Raw genomic sequence first — 21567 nt, forward strand, 5'->3', positions numbered from 1 at the left:
GTTGTAGGCATTCACTGCTTTTCCAGCAGGGCGGTTGTGCATGGGACCTTCAGGATGATGGCAGCAGCCGAGGAGATCTGTGATGGTGCTACAGACCTCCTGGGCACTTAAGGAAAGTTGACCATGAAATGTTTTATAGCTTATGAGAAGCTCATAATGCAGCCAGGACCTGCATAATGGTGGATTTTTAATTACTTAGATATTGATGGACATAATAGCTGTGCAGCAAACCACAAAGGGAAACCTGTGGCTAGAGGGGAGAGCAAGATTGATCTATGTGCAGCATATTAAATAACTCAAAATGTTCAGAGCCTCTTCTGGCCCTGACTCCAGGAGCAGAGCCAAGTATGATAAATAAGGTTAGGGCTGAGAAGTGTCTGGAATCCAAATGTTTATATTTTTGTTCGATTTCAGATGTTCACAGGGACGAAAGATGTAGCAAGAGACACAACCCTGAGCTCTGTGCGCCGTGCGATGTGGGTGCAGTGGGGCAGAGCTGGCTGTGGCTTCTAAAGGGAAGGCAGCTCTGGGTCTCTTGCATGGGTTTGATGAAAGCTGGGAAACACCTGGAGCTGTGCTGTGCCATGCTGTGCTGCTGCACTGTGCTGTGCCATATTATGCTGTGCCATGCTGTGCTGAGCCGTGCCATGCTGTGCTGGGCCATGCTGTGCTTTGCCATGCTATGCCACACCACACTGTGCTGCACCATGTGGTGCTGCGCCATGCTGTGCTGTTCTGCTATGCCATCCTGTGCTGTGTTGCACCATGCTCTGCTGAACCATGGTGCTGGATGGCTCCCGTGCTGCAGTCCCACAGTAGAATTGTGTGCAGCAGCTCTGTTTGTACTGATAAGGCGGATTGCTGTGTGGGCAGCACTAATTTGGGTCTGCAGCCACTGCAGTGGTTGTGGCTGAGCTCTATGGCACTGTTGCTGTGCTGGACTTGCATGGCAGGAACTCCCCCAGCCTTGGAGGATGCAGGAGAAAGCATGAAGCTGAGTGCAGCCCAACAAACAGCCCTCCTGTGCCAGTGCACCGTGCTCCACTCACCCAAATTTGCTGTGCTCCCATACAACGAGTGTGGAGCGCTGTGCTGTTTTCAAACTCATCACAACATCTTTAGGCAGAGAGCCCACTGAATTATTGAAATGCAGCCTGCTTCCCGTTGTAATGCACCTGAGACCTCAGATGTCTGTGCCTTGTGATCAATAGTAGACAGCAGCAGTTTGGAAACAGAGAGGAATCAAAGCTCTGGCACAGCAGCCGTCCCAGCTGCCAGGAGCAGACAGGAAGGGCTGAGCACTGAAGGATCTGCACACACCCACTGTACAGAGCAGGTCTGATCTGTGCCAGCGTTGTCACTGTGCTGCTCTCACACAGTATTCCATAAACTGCAGGTGGGTACTGGAGTGGCAATGCTAAATCATGACCTGAAGCGGTGATGGAGCACCTGGTGGGAAGGCAGGGCCAACCCAGGGGAGCTCAGGTGTAAGCAATGCACCCGAGTAACCAGAAGAGCTGGAGCCAGGATCCTCCCTTTCCCAGCCCCCATTTAAAGGTTGGCAGTGGAGGTGAGGGTTTCTCACTGGAGATCCCTGCCTACCTGTGGCCTTTTGAAGGTAAGCAGCTCTTTTTCTTAATTTCTACACCTATGGCTGCTGCATCTGGGCTTGTCCTCATCTACTGCAGCCAAAGACTTTGCCACTCTGCTGTTATTGCTGTACTTTCCATCATATTATAGCATTACAGGTACAATGAGGCCTTCCTTTGTCCACCTGGAAGAGCTGTGAGTTGTCTCTACCTTTTCTCATCCCTAAGCAGTACTGGCAGAGCTGAGGGCCATGCAGGGGGGGTCCCATGTCCCCTCTGGCCCCCCTGTCCCATTTCACTGTGAGAGCCCTCATTACGTTTTGCATTTGGAGTGACTTTTCCCCCACTCTAGTTTGCTGTTTGCCTGAAATGGTCTGAAGTGTAATAGCCCGAGACAATCATCAGCATGAAATATCTCCTACATAAAATATGCAGCTGCTATTCAGGAACGAAGATGGAGTGGAACGAGGGCTGCCAGATAAAGATTTAAAGGTGCTGCCATGCTCCTGTAGGTTGTTTACTGAAGATATTTCCTCCTAAGCTCCAGTTTTAAGACTGCCTTTCAAAAGAGGGCACCAAATAAAATTTAGCAAGGAGCTTTAACAATTCAAGCTCCGGTGTGCTGAGCTTTTTGTTGCCCTTATGGGAATGAAGCCTCATTTCAAAGGACCTTGACTTTCTTCTGATAGTGCAGGAGAAGTGGCACTGCCAGCGCTATTTTTGCACTGAGACACTGATTGGGTGTGAAATCTGTCTCTGGTGGCTGTGCCAGCAGACCCAGGCAGACAAAGCATGGATGTACATGGCCTGATTTCCCCTGAGATGCTGGGGAATCTGGGGCTTCTTGGTGAAGCCAGGCCAATTGAACAGCAGGCATTGTGGAAAAAGCTTTCCCAGCCATCTTGGCACTGATGTGGCTGCGTGTCCCCCCCATCCTGCAGCCTGAGTTGGGGAAGGGGTGCACAGGGTGTAGTTGAGAATCTCTGCAGACATACAGGGCTGCAGCTCTGTGTGCAGCCTCAGGGGAACCATTCTGCTCTCCCCATCCCAGCTGGCTCTGGATGATTGGAGCATTGCAGTGACAGGGCAGTCAGTGCCTGCCAGCAGACACCCTGTGAGTAATTGTGGTCCGGCTGTGGCTGCAACGTCTGTTTAGGATTTCTGCCTGTTACTCAGCCTGGAAGCAGGCATTGCAGTAAGCAAAACTGTCTGACACAGAAGTAATAATGAAATGCAAGGCAATCAGAGCCCTATTTCGTAGACTGGACAGCTTGCTGTTTCCAGCCCAGGCATCATGGAGCCATGGAGTATCCTGGGTTGAAAAGTGCCACAAGAATCACTGTATCTCACTCCTGGTGACCTGCAGTGCAGCTAGCTGCCTGTGACCCGTGGCTGCTGGGACCCCCTGGGCTCAGAATGGTGCCCTGTCCCAGCACTGCCATACTGTGCTCTGCTGCAGTGCAGGCAGGAGGGTCTGTGCCCAAAAGATGCCAGGTCTGGGTGTCAGAGGCTTTGGGTCACGGTGGGAAACGCTGTCCTGCAATCTGCTGGCGCAGTCAGCGCTCCCGAAGTGCAAACTAATGTTTTGTTTTATCTTCTCTTCCTTCCCCCCCCTTCCCCCCCCTTCCTGGGCTACCGGTGATGCTGTTGGCAGCTCGCACCCAGGCGGCTGCACGGCACCGGGAGAAAAGCAGCTTTCTGCTGCCACCTCGTGATGGCAGCGGGCTCTCAGCCGGGGAAGCGTGTTTGGGTTTCTTGGAGGAGTTCTAGGGCAGATGAGCACCTGGGAATCGCCCCTGTAACGAGCCCAGCAGCACGGTTCGTCCCTAGAAGCTGCAGCTTTATTAGGCTGTGTTATTCCTGCAGCAGAGTCCCAGTGTCACAGAGGCCATCAGGTGGCACAATCCTGCTGGTGCCTTGGGCTGATGCTCCCTGTGTGCTTTGGGGTGATGGATGGCAGCACTCTCCTCCCCCAGGCAGGCTCGTGTTTCAGAGCAGCGTGGAATCATGAAATCCTGAAGAGATGCTGCAGGGCAGGCAAGGATGCAGTGGGGAGGAGTGAGCTGAGACCTGCACGAGCAGAAAGGTGCAGCAAGCACCGTGCCATCAGACACTGATCAGCCCTTGTCTGGTGCTGTCCCTGACGCTCTTCAGGAAGATGAAGATGTGTGACCCGCCGGTTCCCTTGGCCTCCAGTGCAACTGGGGGCTTGCCAATGGAAGCAGCCTCTTCCTGCCCTGCCCTGGCCTTGGCCACAGCGATGTACTTGGTGACGATGGCGATGTGGTGGGACCTGAAATCCACCAGTGCTGTGATGCAGTGGTTGAACGCCTCACGGAGCCGCGGGTCTGCAGAGCTGAGGATGTGCTGCCTCAGGGAGGGAGCCTGGCTGATGTCCCTGATGAAGGCACGGTGGGGAGGGGGCATGTAGTCCCTCATCCTGTGCAGGAACGTGGCTGCAAAACACCAGCAGAGACGTTGGGAGAAATGAGAAGAGGCCTTTCTGTAGGTGGGAATATTAGATTGCTTTTCCCCTTCTTGTTTGCCCTTGGAAGGCCTGCCTATGCTCTGGGGGGGGGTGGACAAAAAGAAAAGTTAATGTTAAACCACAGGAGAACCTTTAGGAGTCGGTGTGATGTAAATCCAAGGGAAGAGGAGATGCAGAAGGATGAGTCCCTGTCCAAAGTTCAATGCAAATGCCCTCCAAGAAGTTGACGTTTGCTGGCACTTCCCCTGCCCTCTCCTCCTTCTCCTGGATGCCTATGGGAAAGGTTTCACCTTTCAGATCCCTGAGCACAGGAGCATGCAGGGGCTGAGTCCTGCTGGAGGGCTGTGCTGGGCCCCACAGCTGCAGGGTCTATGGGGTACCCCAAAACCCCCAAACCAGCTTCCTGCTGGCTTTTCCCTTCTGCCCCTGGCACTGAGTTCTGCTGTTCAGTATCAGCAAGATCCCTGAGCAGCCTCTTGTCCTCAGTTCCTTCTGAATGCGTTAAATTAATTGAGAAGCAAACCCTTATTAGGTCAGGGCTTCCTTAGTGTCAGCTTTAACCCTAAAAGGCAGATTTTAGCCTTTGTTCTCGGCATCTGTGCATTATTTGCTATTAGGCTGGCTTTGCTAATTTCTGATAAACACGTTCTGGTGTGGGCAGAGCGATGTGAATGGATGAGCTCAGTTACTGGCAGGGTGCTGGCGTGCTCCTCTCCTCAGCTCTGTACCCATATATAACCTCAGCAAAGAGCTGACGTGCAAAAAAAACAAAGTCTGTTCCTCCGGGAATTTATAGCAGCACGGAAGTGTGCCAGAGCCTGGTTTATGGACTTCCTCATATTATGTACTGAGGACAGCCAGAGGCAGAGGAAGGGTTTTGGAGGGCAAGGTGGGCTGCTGTACCTGCTGTAGGCACAACGGGAGCTGCACAACGGGCAATGCAGCGGGTTGGTTCTGTGCAGCCCCTGAGAAAAGGGAGAAGTGTTGGACTTACTGCTCTCCTGGCTGTGTTGAATCCCCAGGAGCTCATCGAAAGCGTGGAGCACGGAGCTCTGTGCTGCGCTGCCTCCTGAAAACGCCATGGGTTGCTCGGAGACTCCTTCGTAGAGCAGCCCGTGGGGCATGGCCGTGTTGTCCCTCCAGCTGCACAGACATGGACAGGTCAGCACAGACATGGACAGGTCAGCACAACCAGTGCTGGGCTGCAGGAGTGACCCTGGGCTGGTAGATGAAGTGCTGCCTTCCTGCCCCCAGCCGTGCATCACTGCGCCCTGAGAGCTGTCCTCAAATGCGAGATAAATTCGGGAATAAACAGCCCGTCAAGGTGCACTGCAAGGTCACGGTGCAGGGAGAAAACCATAATGCTGTGTTTTGTTATGAGCCCCGGGGCTGCATCCTCATCCACTGCCTTTATTTCAGCAGAGAACGAGCCCAGAATGTGATTTCCTCCGTCTCATGAAAGATGCTCATCCCTAGCAAGGCCAGGAACTGAGCTGCCTCTGCTGCCTCCCCCTCTGCACGCCATTAACACACAGTGGTGTCACCCTGCTTGTGCAAAAATGGAGAAATGCTCTCCTACAAATGGAGAGAGGAGTTATAATTTCAGAGCCATAATGTGCCTGGCACAAAAATATCTCCTGACCTCCTGAAGAATGCACTGTTTCATGGAGCTTTCGGCGTTGGCTGCTGGTGCTGTTTGACTGCAGGAGCAGATTTTGCTCAAATTGCAGAGAAAATAGATTCATTATCGAATACCTTATTATTTTTAGTTCTCCCAGGGATGTATTTATAGTAGCCTTTACTAGTGGGAAGTACTTATAAGCAGAAGGGAATTCAAAGACATGTTTTTCCAGGCTGATGACCATCACGACAAGGTCAGCTTGGATTAAAAAAAAAAAATAAAATGAAAGAAACATCATCAGGATGCATGGAGCCTTTTGACTTAGGAATGCTGAGAAATGCTGAACAGAAATAAAAATAGAAACCTTCTGAGAAGGCCAAGAGCAGAGAGGATTGTGATGCTGGCAGCCCTGCGAGGAGCTGAGGGACAGCAAAGCCACGGCGCTGCGCTCTGCTGCTCTGAGCAGGTGATGTGGGTGGAGGGAAATGCACCCCACTTACCCAGAGAGGAAGATCCTGATCACGGTGTAAAATACTACTGGATCCACGTAATCTAGGTGGAAATTAGACCAGAGGTGTTACTGTGGGGAAAATGCAAGTGGTGGTTCCTGCAGCAATGCTTCCCGTGGGCTCCCTGAGCAGAGGGGACCCCGCTCTGCCCTCAAAGCAGGGCTTGGTGAGGTGCTCAAAAGCACAGTGCATTTACACCATGCATCCAATGAGCCCTGAGGGTGCAGGCTGCTGTTACTGTGCATCCATTCCTGGTACCGTGCATCTGCTTCAGGGCTTTGTCCATGTCTCCAATGGCTTCTGCCAGCTCTTGCAGGGCTCGGTGCAGGCGCTCATCATCAAAGTGTTGGAGGGCGTGAATGGCCTGAATGGTGGCCTGCAAGGAGCAGAGAAGGAGAGCGTGAAGTGATGGGCTAAGATAGGTGGAGGGAAATGCACCCCACTTACCCAGAGAGCCTGTGCCCTGAATGCTTGTGGGGTCAGGTGGCTGTGGGGCTTGCAGCACCCTACCTTGATGCCAGGCACAGCTGCTTTCTCCACCAGGAGTGTGACGAGGATGAATCCGCGCAGGCTCTCTCCCCCAGGCAGTGATATGATGGGCTCCAGGTTCCTGCAGGGCAGCCAGCAGCTGTTTCCCTGTTTCCCTGCCTGTCTCCAGCCCAGACACCACGTGTGTGCTGCGCTCAGGGGCTGCAGCAGTTTGCACTGAGCACCAATGCACTGCTGCATCCCAGAAATGGGTGAGTGGTTTGAAGGATCTGCACGGGACTCAGTGTGCAGCTGCCTGCTCCAGTGCTGGGCCAGAGCATAGCTCAATCCTTGGGGGGAAAAACCTTCCAGGTGCAAAATGTCCCACTCTTCAAGCACAGGTAGGCAGGGAAATGCTCTGCCTCTGAGGGATCCTAAACCCTTCCCTGGTAGCACTGCTCTGCAGAGGTTGGAGCAGCAGTTGTTCTGCCATGGTGCATTGCTGCTGTTGCAGTGGTGTCTGTGTGCCAAGGGCTGAATTGTTTCTCTCACTGGGTGAGACAGGTTTAACCCAGCAGAGCCCTGCAGTGTGGGAGCGCTATGCCAATTCAAACAAAACTAATGCTGTTAGAAAATAAATAAGCATCTTAAATACTTACTTAATTTCCAGAGGCCTGGAGGCATTTTGAGCATCGACAGCAAATACACATGAAAAGGGGGAGAAGCAGAGAGATAGAGAGATGTTATAAACGGTTCTAGCAGTGGGCTGTGCTGCATAGGATGCAAACAGGGTCGCTTGCCAGTGGGAGGTCCAGCCTTTGGCTACTTGCCCCCACATGTACCGTGGGGCAAAACCCTTCCCTGGCTCTCAGCCATGGGTCAGCCCCAGGCTGTGGTGGTTCCAAATGGTTTCTGGATGTGATGGGAGCTCTGTGCTGGACAGGAGCCACTCTCGCCTGGTTACCCGCTGGGATCCTTCCTCCTCCAGTTGGCCAGGACGAAGTCTGCATGGGTGAGGATGGGGGGCAGCCCCAGGGCCTGTGATACCTCCCAGAAGGGGACGGCCAGGTTGCGGGGCAGCACCTGGGGGGGCACAGAACACAGCATGGGGCTTTGTATCAGCTCTGGCATCACCCCTGCATGAAGGCTGTGGCCCCCAGAGAGCAGGGGCTGATGTTACCTTCGTGGTGCCCTCCTCGCCCTCCTGCCAGACGTAGCCCATGGTGAGGAAGCTGAGCACCAGGTGAGCCAGGTGCAGCTCCTCTCGTCCTTGGAGGTGTTGAGTGTTGAGTTGTGGCATCTGACAGAGAGACCCTCACGAGCAATGGGCAGCACATGTGCCTTGTGTGCTCCCAGCCCAGCAATGCCCTCCTGGCACCTCGCCTTGCACACCCCCAGCCCTGTGCTCTCCCTGTGGATATCTGTTCTTTTCCTCCCACCCCTTCAGGGTTTGCTGTTGATGGAACTGGTTGGGTTACATGTGATGAACCCTGGTAACCCTTGGAATCTCACTGCCCTGCACCGTGAGGCGTCTCAGCAGCTGTGCAATGAGTTAGCTCTATGCCAAATTAAGGCTTTGCTTTTGCAGGCACAAAAGTGACCGACCGGTGCTAACCTGACCCAGTCAGAGCACTATTGGTTTGCTTTGCATTGACCTTTGCAGACCCAGCTGCATCAGATTGAAGTTTAAGAGCACTCCAAAGCCAGATGCAGTGACATGTACCTGGTGGATGCGTGCACGGAGCTGGTGGCTGGCGATCAGCTGGGGCAGCTCCTGGGCAATGTCCATCCAAGGGCTGTAGGAAGGTGGCAGCTCTGTCTGGGGAGATGGCAGGAGGGAGAGCATCAGGCATCAGCACATCACATGCTGGGGACCAGAGAGATACACAGGTCCATTCTGAGGCTGGGAGCTTGATCCTGCTCGGGGCACAGAGGGCTGGGAGATCAAGTCTGCACTTGAACACAGCTGCTTCATCCTGGTGCAAAGCAGCTGCAGGTCGGGGAAAGGGAGCACAGTGGCAGTGCTCCACTGCACGGGGAAAGGTTCTGTGGCAAGGGACAGGAGCACCCATCCAGCCCTCAGATTTGCAGCTAATGGCTCGTGTCTGGTTCCTCCACTTGTAATACCAGCCCTTGTGATTGTGGACTAATGGCTGATAAACAACTGTCTGCCTGTCCCTGAGAGCTCCTGCTGTAAGCTGCGCCTGGTGACAAATGGCACCGCTTGTAGCGCAGGAGATTTGCCATCTAAATTCCCTCCTCATAAATCCACAGCCGCTATCTGAATTGCAAAGCTCCTGCTCCTCTCCCCCTGTGCCGTTTGCTGCAGCCAGCGTAATCATTTTTAAAGCGAGGAATTTGTCCTATGAATCTGCCTAAGCCAAAATCTCGCATGCATTCCTTGTTGGTTCTGTAAACTACTGTAAAGCAGTGCTAAGTGGCAACCCAACCAGCACAGCGCTCACCAACCCCAATATCTGCCTTTACTTTTATCTGCCCCGACTCTCTTTAGCACGCAGACCCGAGGGCACGGCTGTGTCCTACCAGAGGGTTGGGCAGAAGGAAGCCATGCTCCTCGGAGAGCTGGAAGCGGCTCAGTGCCATGGGCTGTAGGCTCTCCTCCTTCCCGTCCTCGGCCTCCATCCCAGCTGGGACACTCTGCTGCCCTGCTTTGTGCTGAGCCAGCCCCGAACCTTGTCCTGGGGGGGGGTGCCTGTGGCCGGAGGGGCTGAGCAAACACGAGTAAAGGTTGCTGATAAGCAAGTGCTGAGCTCCAGCCCCTGCAGCAGGGATAGGGCTGTGAGTATGGGGACATGGGGAGAAGCTCCAGCATGGCACCCCAGTGGTGTCCTCCCTCCAGGACTGGGGATTTTGTCCCTTGGGGGAGTGGTGTGTGCACTAACTGAGTCCTGAGCCCTGGGTTTGCACAGTGCTGCTGATTTACGCTCTCATAACAGCCTCGGTGCAGCCAAGGTAAATTAAGGGGAGCCATGGCTGAAGCTGCTGCCATGCAGTAAGTGCTGCATAGCAGGGAGCAAAGCTCCCAGAGTCACATTTTATGTGGGTTGAGGATTAATCTGCATTTCCAGCTAACTTCTTAATGGCTGAACACGAGCTGAGGTTGTCTTTAAATTCCTGCTGTCAAAGCACAAGGCTGTAATGCTGGATTAAATGTGCATTAGTGGATGGCATGCTCTTCCCATGGCAACAGCTCCAGGGGGGATGAGAGCAGAAGTAATATATGAAGGGAGCACCTGCACCCTGCCCTGCCCTGCAGGGATCACAGACCTCAGGCACCAGAAACACCTTTTATTGAACAACACACACGAGGACACAACACAAAGGACACGGCCTTTCAGTGTCCCTCACACAGACTCCAGCCCCCTGCCCAGGGGTCCATGCTGTTGCTGCTGCTGCCTCCATTCACAAGATCATCACAGACACCCACAAATTGGGCAAGATCCTTAAAGGCCTTTCCAGCTGTGCTGCTATGCATCCACTGTGCTCCTTTCCTTGTCAGTGCTTTCCTCAAACCTACAGTGGGAGCAGAAGGGGGTTCCTGTAAGTGCCAAACAGCACTTGCCTTCCCCTCCTCATGCCGATGGCAAGCTCTGGGCTCTGCCCCTCCTGCCACCCACACCCCATGGAGAGGAGCAGGCTCACTTCTCTTCTTGTGGCTGCTCTGTGGACAGACATTGCTTCAGCTCCTTTCTCTTTATCACCACGAAGATGAGCCCAAGGAGGATGGGCACACTGAGACACAAGGTGAGAAGCTGCCATGTCTTCAGCGAGCTCTTGTTCCAGGGCTCTGCAAGGGACAACTCCTTCAACCCACAGCAGCCAGAGGGGAAACAGAGGGGAAACAGCCCCTCCTGCACTCACAGCCCTCCCTGCTCACCACCACTCGCGCTGCTCCCTCCCCGTGACTCTGCTTTCTCCCTGCAATCCGGGGGCTTCCAGCCAACATCACAGTGGCAATCCCCTTTGCTGTCACACACCTGCGTGGCAGAGGAAGAGAAATGCTTTCTATCAGCTGACCATGAACGCATCCTCACGCCTGCAAGCTGCAGAGAACGCAGTGGTTCCAAAACCAAGCACACGTAGCACTGTCACTTACACCGTGATCGTGGCATTTTCTCCTTATGTCACAACTGTAGTTCAAGGCAGCAGCAGACACACACTTCTGTCCCATGCAGACCTAAAGCACAGAGTCGGCACACGATGGACACCCACCTCCTGCTTCACCCCATTCAGTGGCGTTCATACTATCGATCTCAACTTGTTTGGGATCCAACCAATGGAAAAGCCACTGCCCCTGGGTCTCCACTGCTGCAGAAATGCTTCTGACAGCTCCTCCTTTCCACAGAAGCCACCCCACACCTCAGCACCGCTCACCTTACGGTCGTCACAAACGCTGCCATCCCTCACCAGCATGGGGTCCCTCTCTGTGCGAGGCTGCATGTAGTCCAGTGTGACGCACAGCACGTTCTGCACCCGCACATAAACCACGGCAGCCCTCTCCTTGGTGAAGGGCACAGTGCCCAGGTACTCACAGATGAGCTTCCCGCAGCGGAGATCACTGCAGGCACGAGGAGCACAGGGCTTTGCAAACCACCCTCACCCTTCTGCTCCTCTTTGTGTCGCTCTCTGACATAAGAGGGCTCAGCGCAGCCACGGGAGAGAAGCATTTCCACAGCCCTCACCTCCAGGCACAGCTGTGGTAACCACTGTGATCAGAGCCGCAGTGCCCCATTCTGTCCCTTTGGCCATTGACTTCCTCATAGCAGGCCAAGGGTCCGTTTTTGGCATCTGCAAACATATATCATCACTGCCAGAAAGCCTCACCCCACCTCGCAGCTGGGCGTCATCCCTGGGACCACCTGCTGCACCCAGTGGTTTTGATTCTTGGCCCTTTATACCCCCTGCAAAACAGCTCCCCCAGCAGCATGCTGCCCCACCTTTGCCAAAGATCTCCTGGCACTGCTTGTCGGCGGTCTGGCACACCCCCCTGTAGCAGAAGGCAGTGTTCTGCCTGCAGGGATGCCCATCCATGACCCACAGGTTGGGTGCGCACGCCCCAGAGGTGCCATTGCAATACTCCTTCAGCTCGCATTCATCCTCAGAGCTAGTTCTGCACAGGGTGCCTTTCTTCATAAACTGGTGGAAAGAGGCAGAACGAGAAGAGCTTTGCACAGTGCAGCAGCACAGGGTCCTGTTAGGCTGCTCTGCACACAGGTCTTGCAAACAAGCAATGCAACACCGCTGCAGCACGGCTCACCCTGCACCTGGAGCAGCACGGCCCCGACAGGCACTGCACCCCTTTCCTTGTCTTACAACCCACAGTGCAGCAGGGATCACGCCGGCACTCCTGGAAGCAACGAGCACAGACAGTCAGGAGAGCTCATGCTGATCCCATAGGGATATATGGACAGAGCTCCAGGGGTTCCTGGTGTGGCTCTTCCCCAGGCACAGCTCCCATCAAGGCTCACCACCCACCTCCGCCGACCCGCAGTCACAGGCCTCTCCCAACTCCACCACTTTGTTGCCACACACTGGAGCTTTGTAGGACACGTTCACAAGTGGCCTGTTCAGCAGGCACTGCCCTTCTCCAGAGGTGAGAAAACGCTCCAAGTCTCTTATGCTGCAGTTGCTGAAGGCTTTGGCGCCAGCTGAGTGACTGTAAGCAGAGGGTGAGGTCTGTGTGCCGGGGCTCCACTCCATGGCCCTTCCCATCAGCAGAAGCTACATTAGGAGGACGGGAGCCTTACACTGCGCTGCTCTGCATGATGCAGGTGGCTCCCACACAGCTGCAGCTCCTGGGGTCATCGTAGCTCATCCCCAGGCTGAGCCCAAGCAGCTGAGCCATGGCCACAGAGAACACCTCCAGTGTTGTGGCACGAGGGTACTGCGAGGGCACTGCAGCTGTGGGGCACTGCTAGCCCAAAGCCCCCACACCACAGCTCAGCACCCAGCAGAGCAATCCCTGCTGCCAGCAGCCCTCGCCCACAGCCCAATGCTGTGCCCAGGCACAGGGCTTCCTGCATGGACACAGGGCTCCATACCAAAGCTACTCCTCCAGCGCGGTCCTTGAGGCACAGCTTCCTTGCAGAGGATGCTCCCATGGAATGGGGCTGCTCCCTGTAGCTGAGGACAGCACAGAACGAGCCCTGTGGTGCTGCCCTGCACTACACCAACGCTCCTATTCCTGTCATCCCCACGCCAGCCATCCCCTCCTTACACAAACAGGAATGTTATGTCCTGCAGCTGCGAGGTACGATGTGTGCTTTTCCACTGCAGAAATCTCTGCAGTAACTCTTCAGCAGCTCCCGTGGTTTGGATCTTGTTCTTTTCTGTCCAGAGCTCCAGGGAAGTCAGCACTATGGTCAGGTTGAGGCGAGCAAACATCTGGAAAGAGGCAGAAACCGTGGCTGGTCGGGGCAACTTTGCTCCCCACTCTTTTGGTGTGGGGCATTTTCCATCCCTCTGCAGCACTTCTCCCACCCAACTGAATGCACTCACGCTGTTCACGTAGCTGAAAAGCTGCACCATCTTCGTTGCCACCACATGTTTGTCTGCTCCCATGTAGTCGTACTGAAAGATGACAGATTGCAGATTGCAGAACACAGGAGCACCCCGTGCAGGGTCTGCCCACAGAGCTGCCACCACGCATTGCCCCCACACTGGGCAGCTCTCCCATTGCAACCCATTCCGTGTCATTTTCCATGCCCAGGGGAGCTGCTTCCCACCTCATGGGGCCTGCCAAGCCCTGTGCACATTTCCCCTGATGTTCTGTGAAGGTTTTTCCTAGGGAAAACAATTTAAGATGGAGAAGATGCAAACTCACCAGAGCTTTGTCCAGAATGACATGCATCTCCAGATACCGAGGGGACTTAGGAACAGCTTCCTTCGCCTTGAGAAGAACACAACAAATTAAACAGCAACAAAAAATCCCCACAGACATTTTAACAGGGCAGTCATTAACATTTGAGGTACTGAACAAATGCAGGAACAACACCCAGCTGCAGAGAGCTGGAGATCTCCCAGGTCTATGGCATCACTTCACCGAAGCAAACTGCCCTGAGCTGTGCTCACCGCTCCATCCCATGGTTGTAGGGACACCTCTGCAGCCCAGGCGAGGGAGCTGCTTCCTCCCAGCGGCTGCGTGCCCACCTTCTCCCCCTCCATCTGATAAACGAGGTGCTGGTACCCAGATGCAGCCTCCAGAGGCTTGATCCCATAGCTGGTGTTGGCGAGCTGCAGGATCCCACTGCAGGGTGAAGGTGCAGGGCAGGAATGGCTCTGCTGCAGCACTGCCGGTCCCCTTGCCTGTGCTCCTGCTGTCACAGCAGGGCGGGCAGCTTACCTGAGCCTGGAGCAGGTGCTGAGTGCCACGAGTGACCCTGGGAAACCCTCCACGTAGCCTTCATAGAAACAGTCGCGCTGGAAGCAGTGAAGCCGCACCATCAGCGCGGTGCCTGCTGTGTGGGGAGCAGCAGGGAGCAGAAACAGCGCCGGGCACCAGAGCTGAGCGCTGTGGTCCCGTCCCATCTCCGCAGGTTCCGAGGAACGAGCACCGAACCGACGGCATTTGGTGGCCGCTCCTCCCGGCCTCAGAGCACCGCCAACTGAGGTTCCGTGCGCTCCCCAGGGGCGGAAGAGCATCCCAAGGAAAGCAAGAGGCCTCAAAGAGCGTCCGTGCAGAAGGGAAACTGCACCGCTGCTGCTCCGGGTGTCCCCTCCAGCCCTACCCAAAGCCGTCGGGCGCAGCGCACGGCCTCACCGTTACCTCCAGATGCGCGAGTTCGGTCTGCTCGCCTCCGCCGCGGCCGTCGGTGTAAATCCGGACCTCCTCGGGGAGAAAAACTCTGCGCACAGAACAGACGGACCCTCCGCGGTGCCGCTCCCCGCCGGGGCCGCCCCCGTTGGCCGCCGCCATCCCCGCTTACTGCTGCCGTAGCCGCACGGTGCGGGGACGGCCAGCGATGGGGATGCTGAAGGTTCGGACGCGGGGCCGCCCCTGGGCCGCTCCTCCCAGCAGCACCGCCAGCAGAACCGCCAGCCCCAGAGCCGCCCGCATCGCCCCGACCACCGCCGGTTGCTTCAACGTCTTTATTGCTCGCGTGAATCCCCCGCGCGCTGCCCCGAGCCACGCTCCGGCTCCGGCTCCATCCCCGCACGGCTGCTCTGGCTGCTCCCGCTGCTCTCGTTGCTCCCGATGCTGCTGGTCTCCTCGTCGACGGAGCTGCAGGGACAAATGGGGACTCAGCGCTGCCCGGTCCCTGCTCTCACACGCCGCCTCCAGCTGGACGGACTGCCGGACCCCATCACATCTCCATTCCCAAAACGTGTGCATCCCAAAATCTGTGCCCCATTATTCTGGGTTGGGGACACCGTCAGGGAGCACACGGTGACGCCCTGATGGACACCAAAGATGCCTGCCCTGTCCTGGACCTGCTCTCACGTTGTCTTTCTCACTCTCTCACTGCTTCACAGCGGGACAGATGTGTTGCTTTCCAGTTGTGACACCTGTAGCTCCTCCTGAATCTAACTTTTTTCCCCTTCTACTGTTTCCTTTCCCTTGGAACCAGCAATTTCTCCCAGGCCTTTTCTGCAGACAGCCAGCTGGGTGGCATGGAATATGTCCTCTGGATCTCAACAGCTTCCCAGGAGCTGCCACCGATCCCTGCTCACCCACCCAACGTCAACTCACTCAGCAGCTTCCACCTCACTCCTGGCACAGCGCCGCATCAGCCGGCTCCACTTCATGATCAGGATGACGATGCAGATGAGGATGGGGACGAGGAGGCAGAAGCTCAGCAGCAGCGCGTTTTTCAGCATATCCTTCGGAGAGACCTTCGGGGCATGGCCTGGGGACAGAACCGCACGGCAGCCCAGGTGATGCTGAGAGCCCTGGGGCTGCTCGGGGCCGCTCTATGCGCACTCACTCTCCATTTCCCGCAGCCGCTGCCCGCTGTCAGTGCTGCCACCCAGCGCAGATCCCCGCGTGCTGCAGTGGGGTGGATTCCAGCCTGGGTGGCAGTGGCAGTTTTTCTTGTTATTGCACACCTGCAAGTGCCAGAGTGAAAAGAAAACTCTCCGTTTCCAGTTTTCTGCTAATCTAGATGAGCAAATACTCCAAGTTCCTTTATCCCGTTTAATTTTGGCCTTACAACATTAAACAGTCTCGATTTCCCCCATGCTGCTGCATGATGACTCTGGAGGATGAGGACCCCCAGGTTTGGCCAAGTCCCAAACACCTGGAAAGAACCTCTTGCTCCTCTCCAACACTGAGCAGCACAGCATCACCTCCCCAGCAGCGCTGCTGTCACTTACCCCGTGCCCATGGCATTTTTTCTCTGCATTGCAGTCATAGTTCAGAATGGAGTGTGGGTGGCACGTGCCATTCATGCACACCTGCAAGTACAATAGGAAAAAAAAAACCCTGCTGGGCACTTTTCTATCTCCCTTTATCAAGCTGATGATGTACCATGATCACAGGGTGTAACAGCTTTGGAAATAGCTGCTATTTTGCAGTATAATTTAAAGGTGGTCTCTGCTTATTGCCTGTGCCATTGGCTTACTGATCGTCCCTAAGAACAAGGGATCTTTTATAGAGCAATGGCCAGCTTGGGGAACACTTCTTACCTTTCCAGGACCACATTTTGTGCCATCCTTAACCAGGAGAGGATCTGCCTCACTGGGTGCATGCATGACATCAAAAGACACACACAGATGTTCTTGCACTTGAGCATAAATGATGGCACCCTTTAACTTGGTGAAGGGAACTTGATTTGGGTATGTGCAGATGAGCTTTCCACAGCCCAGATTCCTAAGAAATTCATCAGAGCACAGCAAAGGAAGAAAAGTCAGTGTGCAGAACGCAGCCGCACCGCAGCGGTGTGAGATCTTTGCATGAAGTGTTGCTTGGGAAGTAAAGGGAAGCACCAACCAAACACCCTGGGTTACACCTACAGCCAGGAGCAGGGCTGGTAGCCATCCAGCAGCCGATTGCCGCAGTGCCCAAACCTATCCTGATGACTGTTGATTTCTTCATAACACGCCAAAGGGGCGTTTTTTGCACCTGGAAGTTTGGAAGCAACGGAACAGAACGGCTAAACACGGCTGAGTTTAGCATAGATCAGTTCTTTAGGCTAGAGGGACCCGTTCCCAGGTGTGTGGGGGGGTTCCGGCCCCAAAAGCACTGCGCCAAGTGCCTCTACCTCTCCCATAGAGCCGCTGGCACTGCAGCTCAGCAGACTGGCAGCGCCCGTGGTAGCAGTAGCCTGTGCTGTGCTCACAGCTGTGCCCATCCTGCACGTAGACATCAGGGGGGCAGGAGGCAGAGGAGCCGTTGCAGAACTCGGGCAGATCGCACTGAGCGTCGGCGGGGGGGCGGCACGGGGTGTTGGGAGCTTTGAACTGGGATTGAGCACCAACTGCTGGCTGCGGCTCTGTGAGCACCGCACCCCCATCCCGTCCATCCAGCTCCCACCCAGCGTTTCAGCCTTGCTCAGCGTGATGCTTGCCTTAACTCCCAGCAGGGTCTCGCACGTCTCACCTGGCATTTTTCACAGCACAGTCCCAAGGAACACTCCAAGCCGGGCTTCAGCTTGCACTGCGTAGTGCAGCACGCATCCACGGCACACGCCTGCAAGCACGCTATGAACTTTTGCTCTCGCTGCAGGACGAGTGCTGCCCCCGTCCTGCCGTCAGGGAGCAGGGCAGGGATCCCAGCCCCACAACCATTCCCCATCCCTCTCACCACATCGCCACCGCAGTCGCACTGCTCGTCGTGCTCCACCACGCCGTTGCCGCAGACGGCGGCTCTGGGGTCGGGGTGCACCTGCAGGGCACCGAGGAAGGGGCACTCTGGGTTTTGCCATAGGAACTGCTCCAGGTCTGCAGCGCTGCAGCTGCTGAAGGTCTTTGCCCCACCGATGCGTCTGGAAGAAAAGGTGGACCTCGGGGGTTGTGTGCTGGCATCGCCACTGCTGTGGCACTGGGCAGCATTCCATCTTGATTTTGGAAAGAAAAGGTAATGCTTTGCAATAGCGAAGCCTTTATCCTTCCCAAGCAGATTTAGGATGGATGTCAGGGGGAAGTTCTTTGCTATGAGAGCGGTGAGGTGCTGGAACAGCTGCCCAGAGAGGCTGTGATGCCCCGTCCATCCCTGGAGGTGTTCAAGGCCAGGTTGGATGGGGCCCTGGGCAGCCTGGTCTGGTATTGAATGTGAAGGCTGGTGGCCCTGCGTGTGGCAAGGGGTTGGAGATTTGTGATACTTGAGATCCCTTCCAACCCTGGCCATTCTGTGATTCTAATGGGGATCGGGCAGCATTCAGGAATGTCTTGCTTTCAGAAATAAAGCTTTGCTTTTCAGAAGCGAACCCCCATTTATCCTTCCTCCCTTCCCAAGCAGGTATCCCTGCACCACCGCCACCACCACATCTGCAGCAGAGCCCTCTGCTGGGGGTATCTGTAACACAGGGACCCCTGGGCACTCACAGTGCTCTCGATTCCATGACACAGGTGTGTGTAGGGCAGCGGCAGCCCCGGCCATCATCAAACCCCATGCCCAGGCTGCGCCCCAGCAGCTGCGCCAGGACGATGGAGAACGATTCCAGAGTCACGGCGCGCTGCAGCTGCAGGAGAGCAGTGCTGTTGGCTGTGATACGGCCTGGCCACATCCCCCCATTCAGCACAGCCCCACACCACGACCCCATACCACAGCTCCATAGCACGACCCCATAGCACAGCCCCATACCACGGCCACAGCACCAGATGCATCTCTGCGGCACAGCATCCCCGGAGAGGTCGCACCCACAAAGTCAGCCTGGTCCCGGTACCTGGAACACAGCAGCTCTGTGCAATGCCCGATGATCCAAAGCACAAAGGTTTAGCAGCTCGCTGCTAAGGCAGTGGCTTTCTTACATCAGCAGGTAGGGCACTACGTAGTGCCGCAGGATTGCGCTGCTCCTCTTCCAATCCAAGAAGCGCAGCAGCACCACTTCTCCAGCCCCCGTGGTCTGAATTTTGTTCCTCAACCTCCAGACCTCCATAGAGGACAACGTCACGGTCACATTCAGGGAGCTGAACATCTGGATGCACAACGACAGAGATGACCCTCATGTCGGGCAGGGAAGAGCCCGCAGCCGTTCTGCGCACGGAGCACCACCGCCCCTCAGTGGAGCGTTTCGTTATAGGACAGCACGGCACCAAAGCGATTTTAGGGACTGGGAGTAATCCCGGCACAACACGGTTGAAAGCAAACGTGAGACAAAGCCGAGCAGCGCCGAGCTGAACCCAACCAGCAGAACTCCCCACTGCAGCACACAGAGCACAGGTGAAACTCACGCTGTCGAGGAAGCTGATGAGCTGAACCACCTTCTGTGACACGATGTATTGGTCGTCCCCCAGGTGCCTGTACTGGAACACAGGGATGCACGGTGGCTGTTGGCCATGCTGTGATGGGCTGACGGCCACGGGGGGGCACAGAGAGATGTGGGACCACTGCAAAGCTCTGCAGGAATGCAGAGGACAACCACAGCCTGGAGTCGGGCTGCGCCAGGCTTACCAAACTCCTTTCCAGAACCACATGGAGCAACACCTCTCTGCGGTGCTTTGACAGTAGCTGGAGGAGAAAAAAAGCTGGTCACTGTTAATTAATCTATGCATGTAATTGAGACGTAATGGGTGCTGAGCTCTGACAGACCCAGAGATGTTGGTGCTGGGTCAGTCCCAATGACAGCACTCACTTTCAGAGCTGGTTGTGCTGTGTCAGAGCTGCCGTCAGCCGCCAGGGCATCCCTGCCGACCCCAAGGTGGCCGTGTGGGAGCAGAGCCTCAACTGCAGCCCCACTGCTCACGGGATAAACCACGTGCTGGAAGGAGGGCGAGGAGCCCAGCGGCTCGATCCCATAGCTGGCATTGTGGAATTGCAGCAGGCCCCTGCAGGGGGCACAGCGTCAGTCTGTGGCAGCGCCGGGCAGCACTGAGCACAGCAGCACTGCGCCCCATACCTGAGCCCCATGCATGTGCTGAGGGTCACTGCTGAGCCAGGAATGCCCTCGATGTAGCCACGGTAGTAGCAGTCGCCCTATAGCAAAGCAAAGGGAACCCTCAGCACATCCCAGACCTTCCCAACGATGGCTCTGGTTGCGTATCTGCATGGACAGCTTTCTGTTCCACCCCTGCATGGTTTAGGATGCCAAAAAGTGGAGAAAGAAGGGAAACTCCACTCTCCTGTAATAAGGAGAGACAAGTCTGAAAGCACTGAGCAGGAAGGCCACCCTGCAAACTGCCAACAGAGAGAAGCTAGCTGAGATTACCTTGATATAGGGTGAATCAGAGCGCAACGATCCTGTCTCATTGTATGTGTAAATGCTGAAATCAGCAGGTAAAAAGAACCTGGAACAGAAATACAGCAAAACGCTCTGAAAACACCCAAAGAAATGTTTATCTGGGATTTCCCCAGATCAAACCAACTGCTGCAGCCACACTGCACGTGTACGGAGCCCACAGTCCCTGCAGACCCCAAACCACTGCCATTGGAGTTGCAGGCATGAGCAGCCCCAGCCCCCAGCGCAGCCATGGGGGGGTGGCAGCAGGTTGGAATCGCCAAAACAGAATCACAGAATGGCCAGGGTTGGGAGGGAGCTCAAGGATCACAAATCTCCAACCCCTGCCACATGCAGGGCCACCAACCTCCACATTCAACAGCAGCCCAGGCTGCCCAGGGCCCCATCCAACCTGGCTTTGAACACCTCCAGAGATGGATGGGGCATCACAGCCTCTCTGGGCAGCTGTTCCAGCCCCTCACCGCTCTCTCATAGCAAAGAACGTAAGAACAGGATGGAATGAACTCACTGCTGCTTGAGGTGAATGGTGTACGGCCGCCCTTCCACTGAGAGGATGTAGGACTGCGTGTCCTTGCATGGGCAGAAAAGCAGAGAAAGTAAGAATTAGGAAAGGGAAACAAAACACAGGGAGCAGCTACAGAAGATGCTGCCAACTCCATCAGCCACCCTGGGGCAGCTCAGGGTCTCTTCCCAGAGCTGCACTGTAAGGGCTGCACCCTGCACTGGTAGGCATGCACACACACACACACACACACACAGAACAGTTTGATCCGTACCATCTCTCCAGTTGTGTTTGAGAGCACCCTCTGGGGAACCATGATGTGCAGAGGCACTTGTGAATCTAAAGAAACGAACTGGGTTTAGTGATCACAGCCCCTCCTGTGGGCACCTGTGAGCTGCGGTTGGGTCCGTGCGCAGCAGGAAAGGCAGCTTTGCATGGGTTGTGCCTGCAGAACTTCACCTGCTCTGCCTCGCAGCCATGCAGCACCTTTTATGAAGGTTAAACCAAACTCCACGTATCGCTTGCTGGACCCGAGCCCGGCCATATGAATTCTGAGCAATGGGAGCACGAGGGGAGGCTCCAGGTCAGCTCACCTTCTCCAGAACGCAGCAGGGCTCATGGAGCCCTCGCTCGCTGTTTATTGCACGCAAACATCTGCTTCAGGAGGAGCTCAGCTCCGCCCCACGCCGTGGTGCTGCTGTCCCTGAATGGAACTTCGCACATCGGGCACGGCAGCACAACTCGTGCTCACTGCGCCGGGCAGCAGAGGGGCTCTTCGAGCAGCTCAGCCTCCAACAGCAGAGCTCAGAGTTTGCTGAGGGCGAACCTAACCGGCACGGGGTCCTCCCAAGGACTCCTCCTTACAAAGCCCCAAATCCTCATCCCTCTGCCCACCGATCACCCGGCGGCTGAGCTCCGAGCCGGGATCCCCACCCGCACAGCCCCGCAAAGGGTCGGACTCACGCAGAACGTCCAGCATCGCCAGCAGCATCACCAGGAGCAGCTCCATACTGCGAGCCCTCCGGTAACGGCCCC

General features: G+C 55.7%; 3 protein-coding genes across 3 annotated transcripts; all 3 read right to left on the minus strand.

The window, feature by feature from the left end:
- Positions 1-3695: 3695 nt before the first annotated feature.
- On the minus strand, positions 3696-9318 carry LOC306956101 (indoleamine 2,3-dioxygenase 2-like; the record flags this gene model as incomplete). Its single annotated transcript, XM_079547515.1, has 10 exons — positions 3696-4045; positions 5072-5220; positions 6199-6250; positions 6466-6583; positions 6718-6817; positions 7335-7349; positions 7640-7758; positions 7856-7975; positions 8399-8494; positions 9220-9318. 10 exons carry the CDS (start codon positions 9316-9318, stop codon positions 3696-3698), a joined length of 1218 nt encoding a protein of 405 aa, XP_079403641.1.
- An 845-nt stretch (positions 9319-10163) lies between these two features.
- LOC306955966 (disintegrin and metalloproteinase domain-containing protein 32-like) lies at positions 10164-14752 on the minus strand (the record flags this gene model as incomplete). The annotated part of the gene is made up of 18 exons (XM_079547347.1): positions 10164-10209; positions 10339-10483; positions 10574-10673; positions 10793-10873; positions 11071-11254; positions 11379-11484; positions 11634-11832; positions 11954-12043; positions 12172-12352; positions 12444-12580; positions 12738-12819; positions 12914-13080; positions 13195-13266; positions 13520-13585; positions 13768-13942; positions 14039-14115; positions 14462-14540; positions 14622-14752. The coding sequence occupies 18 exons, from the start codon at positions 14750-14752 to the stop codon at positions 10164-10166; spliced, it is 2118 nt and encodes a 705-aa protein (XP_079403473.1).
- A 32-nt stretch (positions 14753-14784) lies between these two features.
- LOC306956102 (disintegrin and metalloproteinase domain-containing protein 18-like) lies at positions 14785-21541 on the minus strand (the record flags this gene model as incomplete). The annotated part of the gene is made up of 20 exons (XM_079547516.1): positions 14785-14917; positions 15386-15542; positions 15621-15741; positions 16009-16089; positions 16321-16504; positions 16648-16756; positions 16896-17094; positions 17234-17341; positions 17438-17618; positions 18178-18314; positions 18437-18518; positions 18604-18770; positions 19027-19098; positions 19247-19303; positions 19428-19620; positions 19692-19768; positions 20001-20079; positions 20539-20600; positions 20807-20871; positions 21496-21541. The coding sequence occupies 20 exons, from the start codon at positions 21539-21541 to the stop codon at positions 14785-14787; spliced, it is 2310 nt and encodes a 769-aa protein (XP_079403642.1).
- Positions 21542-21567: the final 26 nt, after the last annotated feature.

This window comes from Tetrao urogallus (genome assembly GCF_951394365.1).
Source record: "Tetrao urogallus genome assembly, chromosome: 27".
NCBI classification, from domain to species: domain Eukaryota; kingdom Metazoa; phylum Chordata; class Aves; order Galliformes; family Phasianidae; genus Tetrao; species Tetrao urogallus.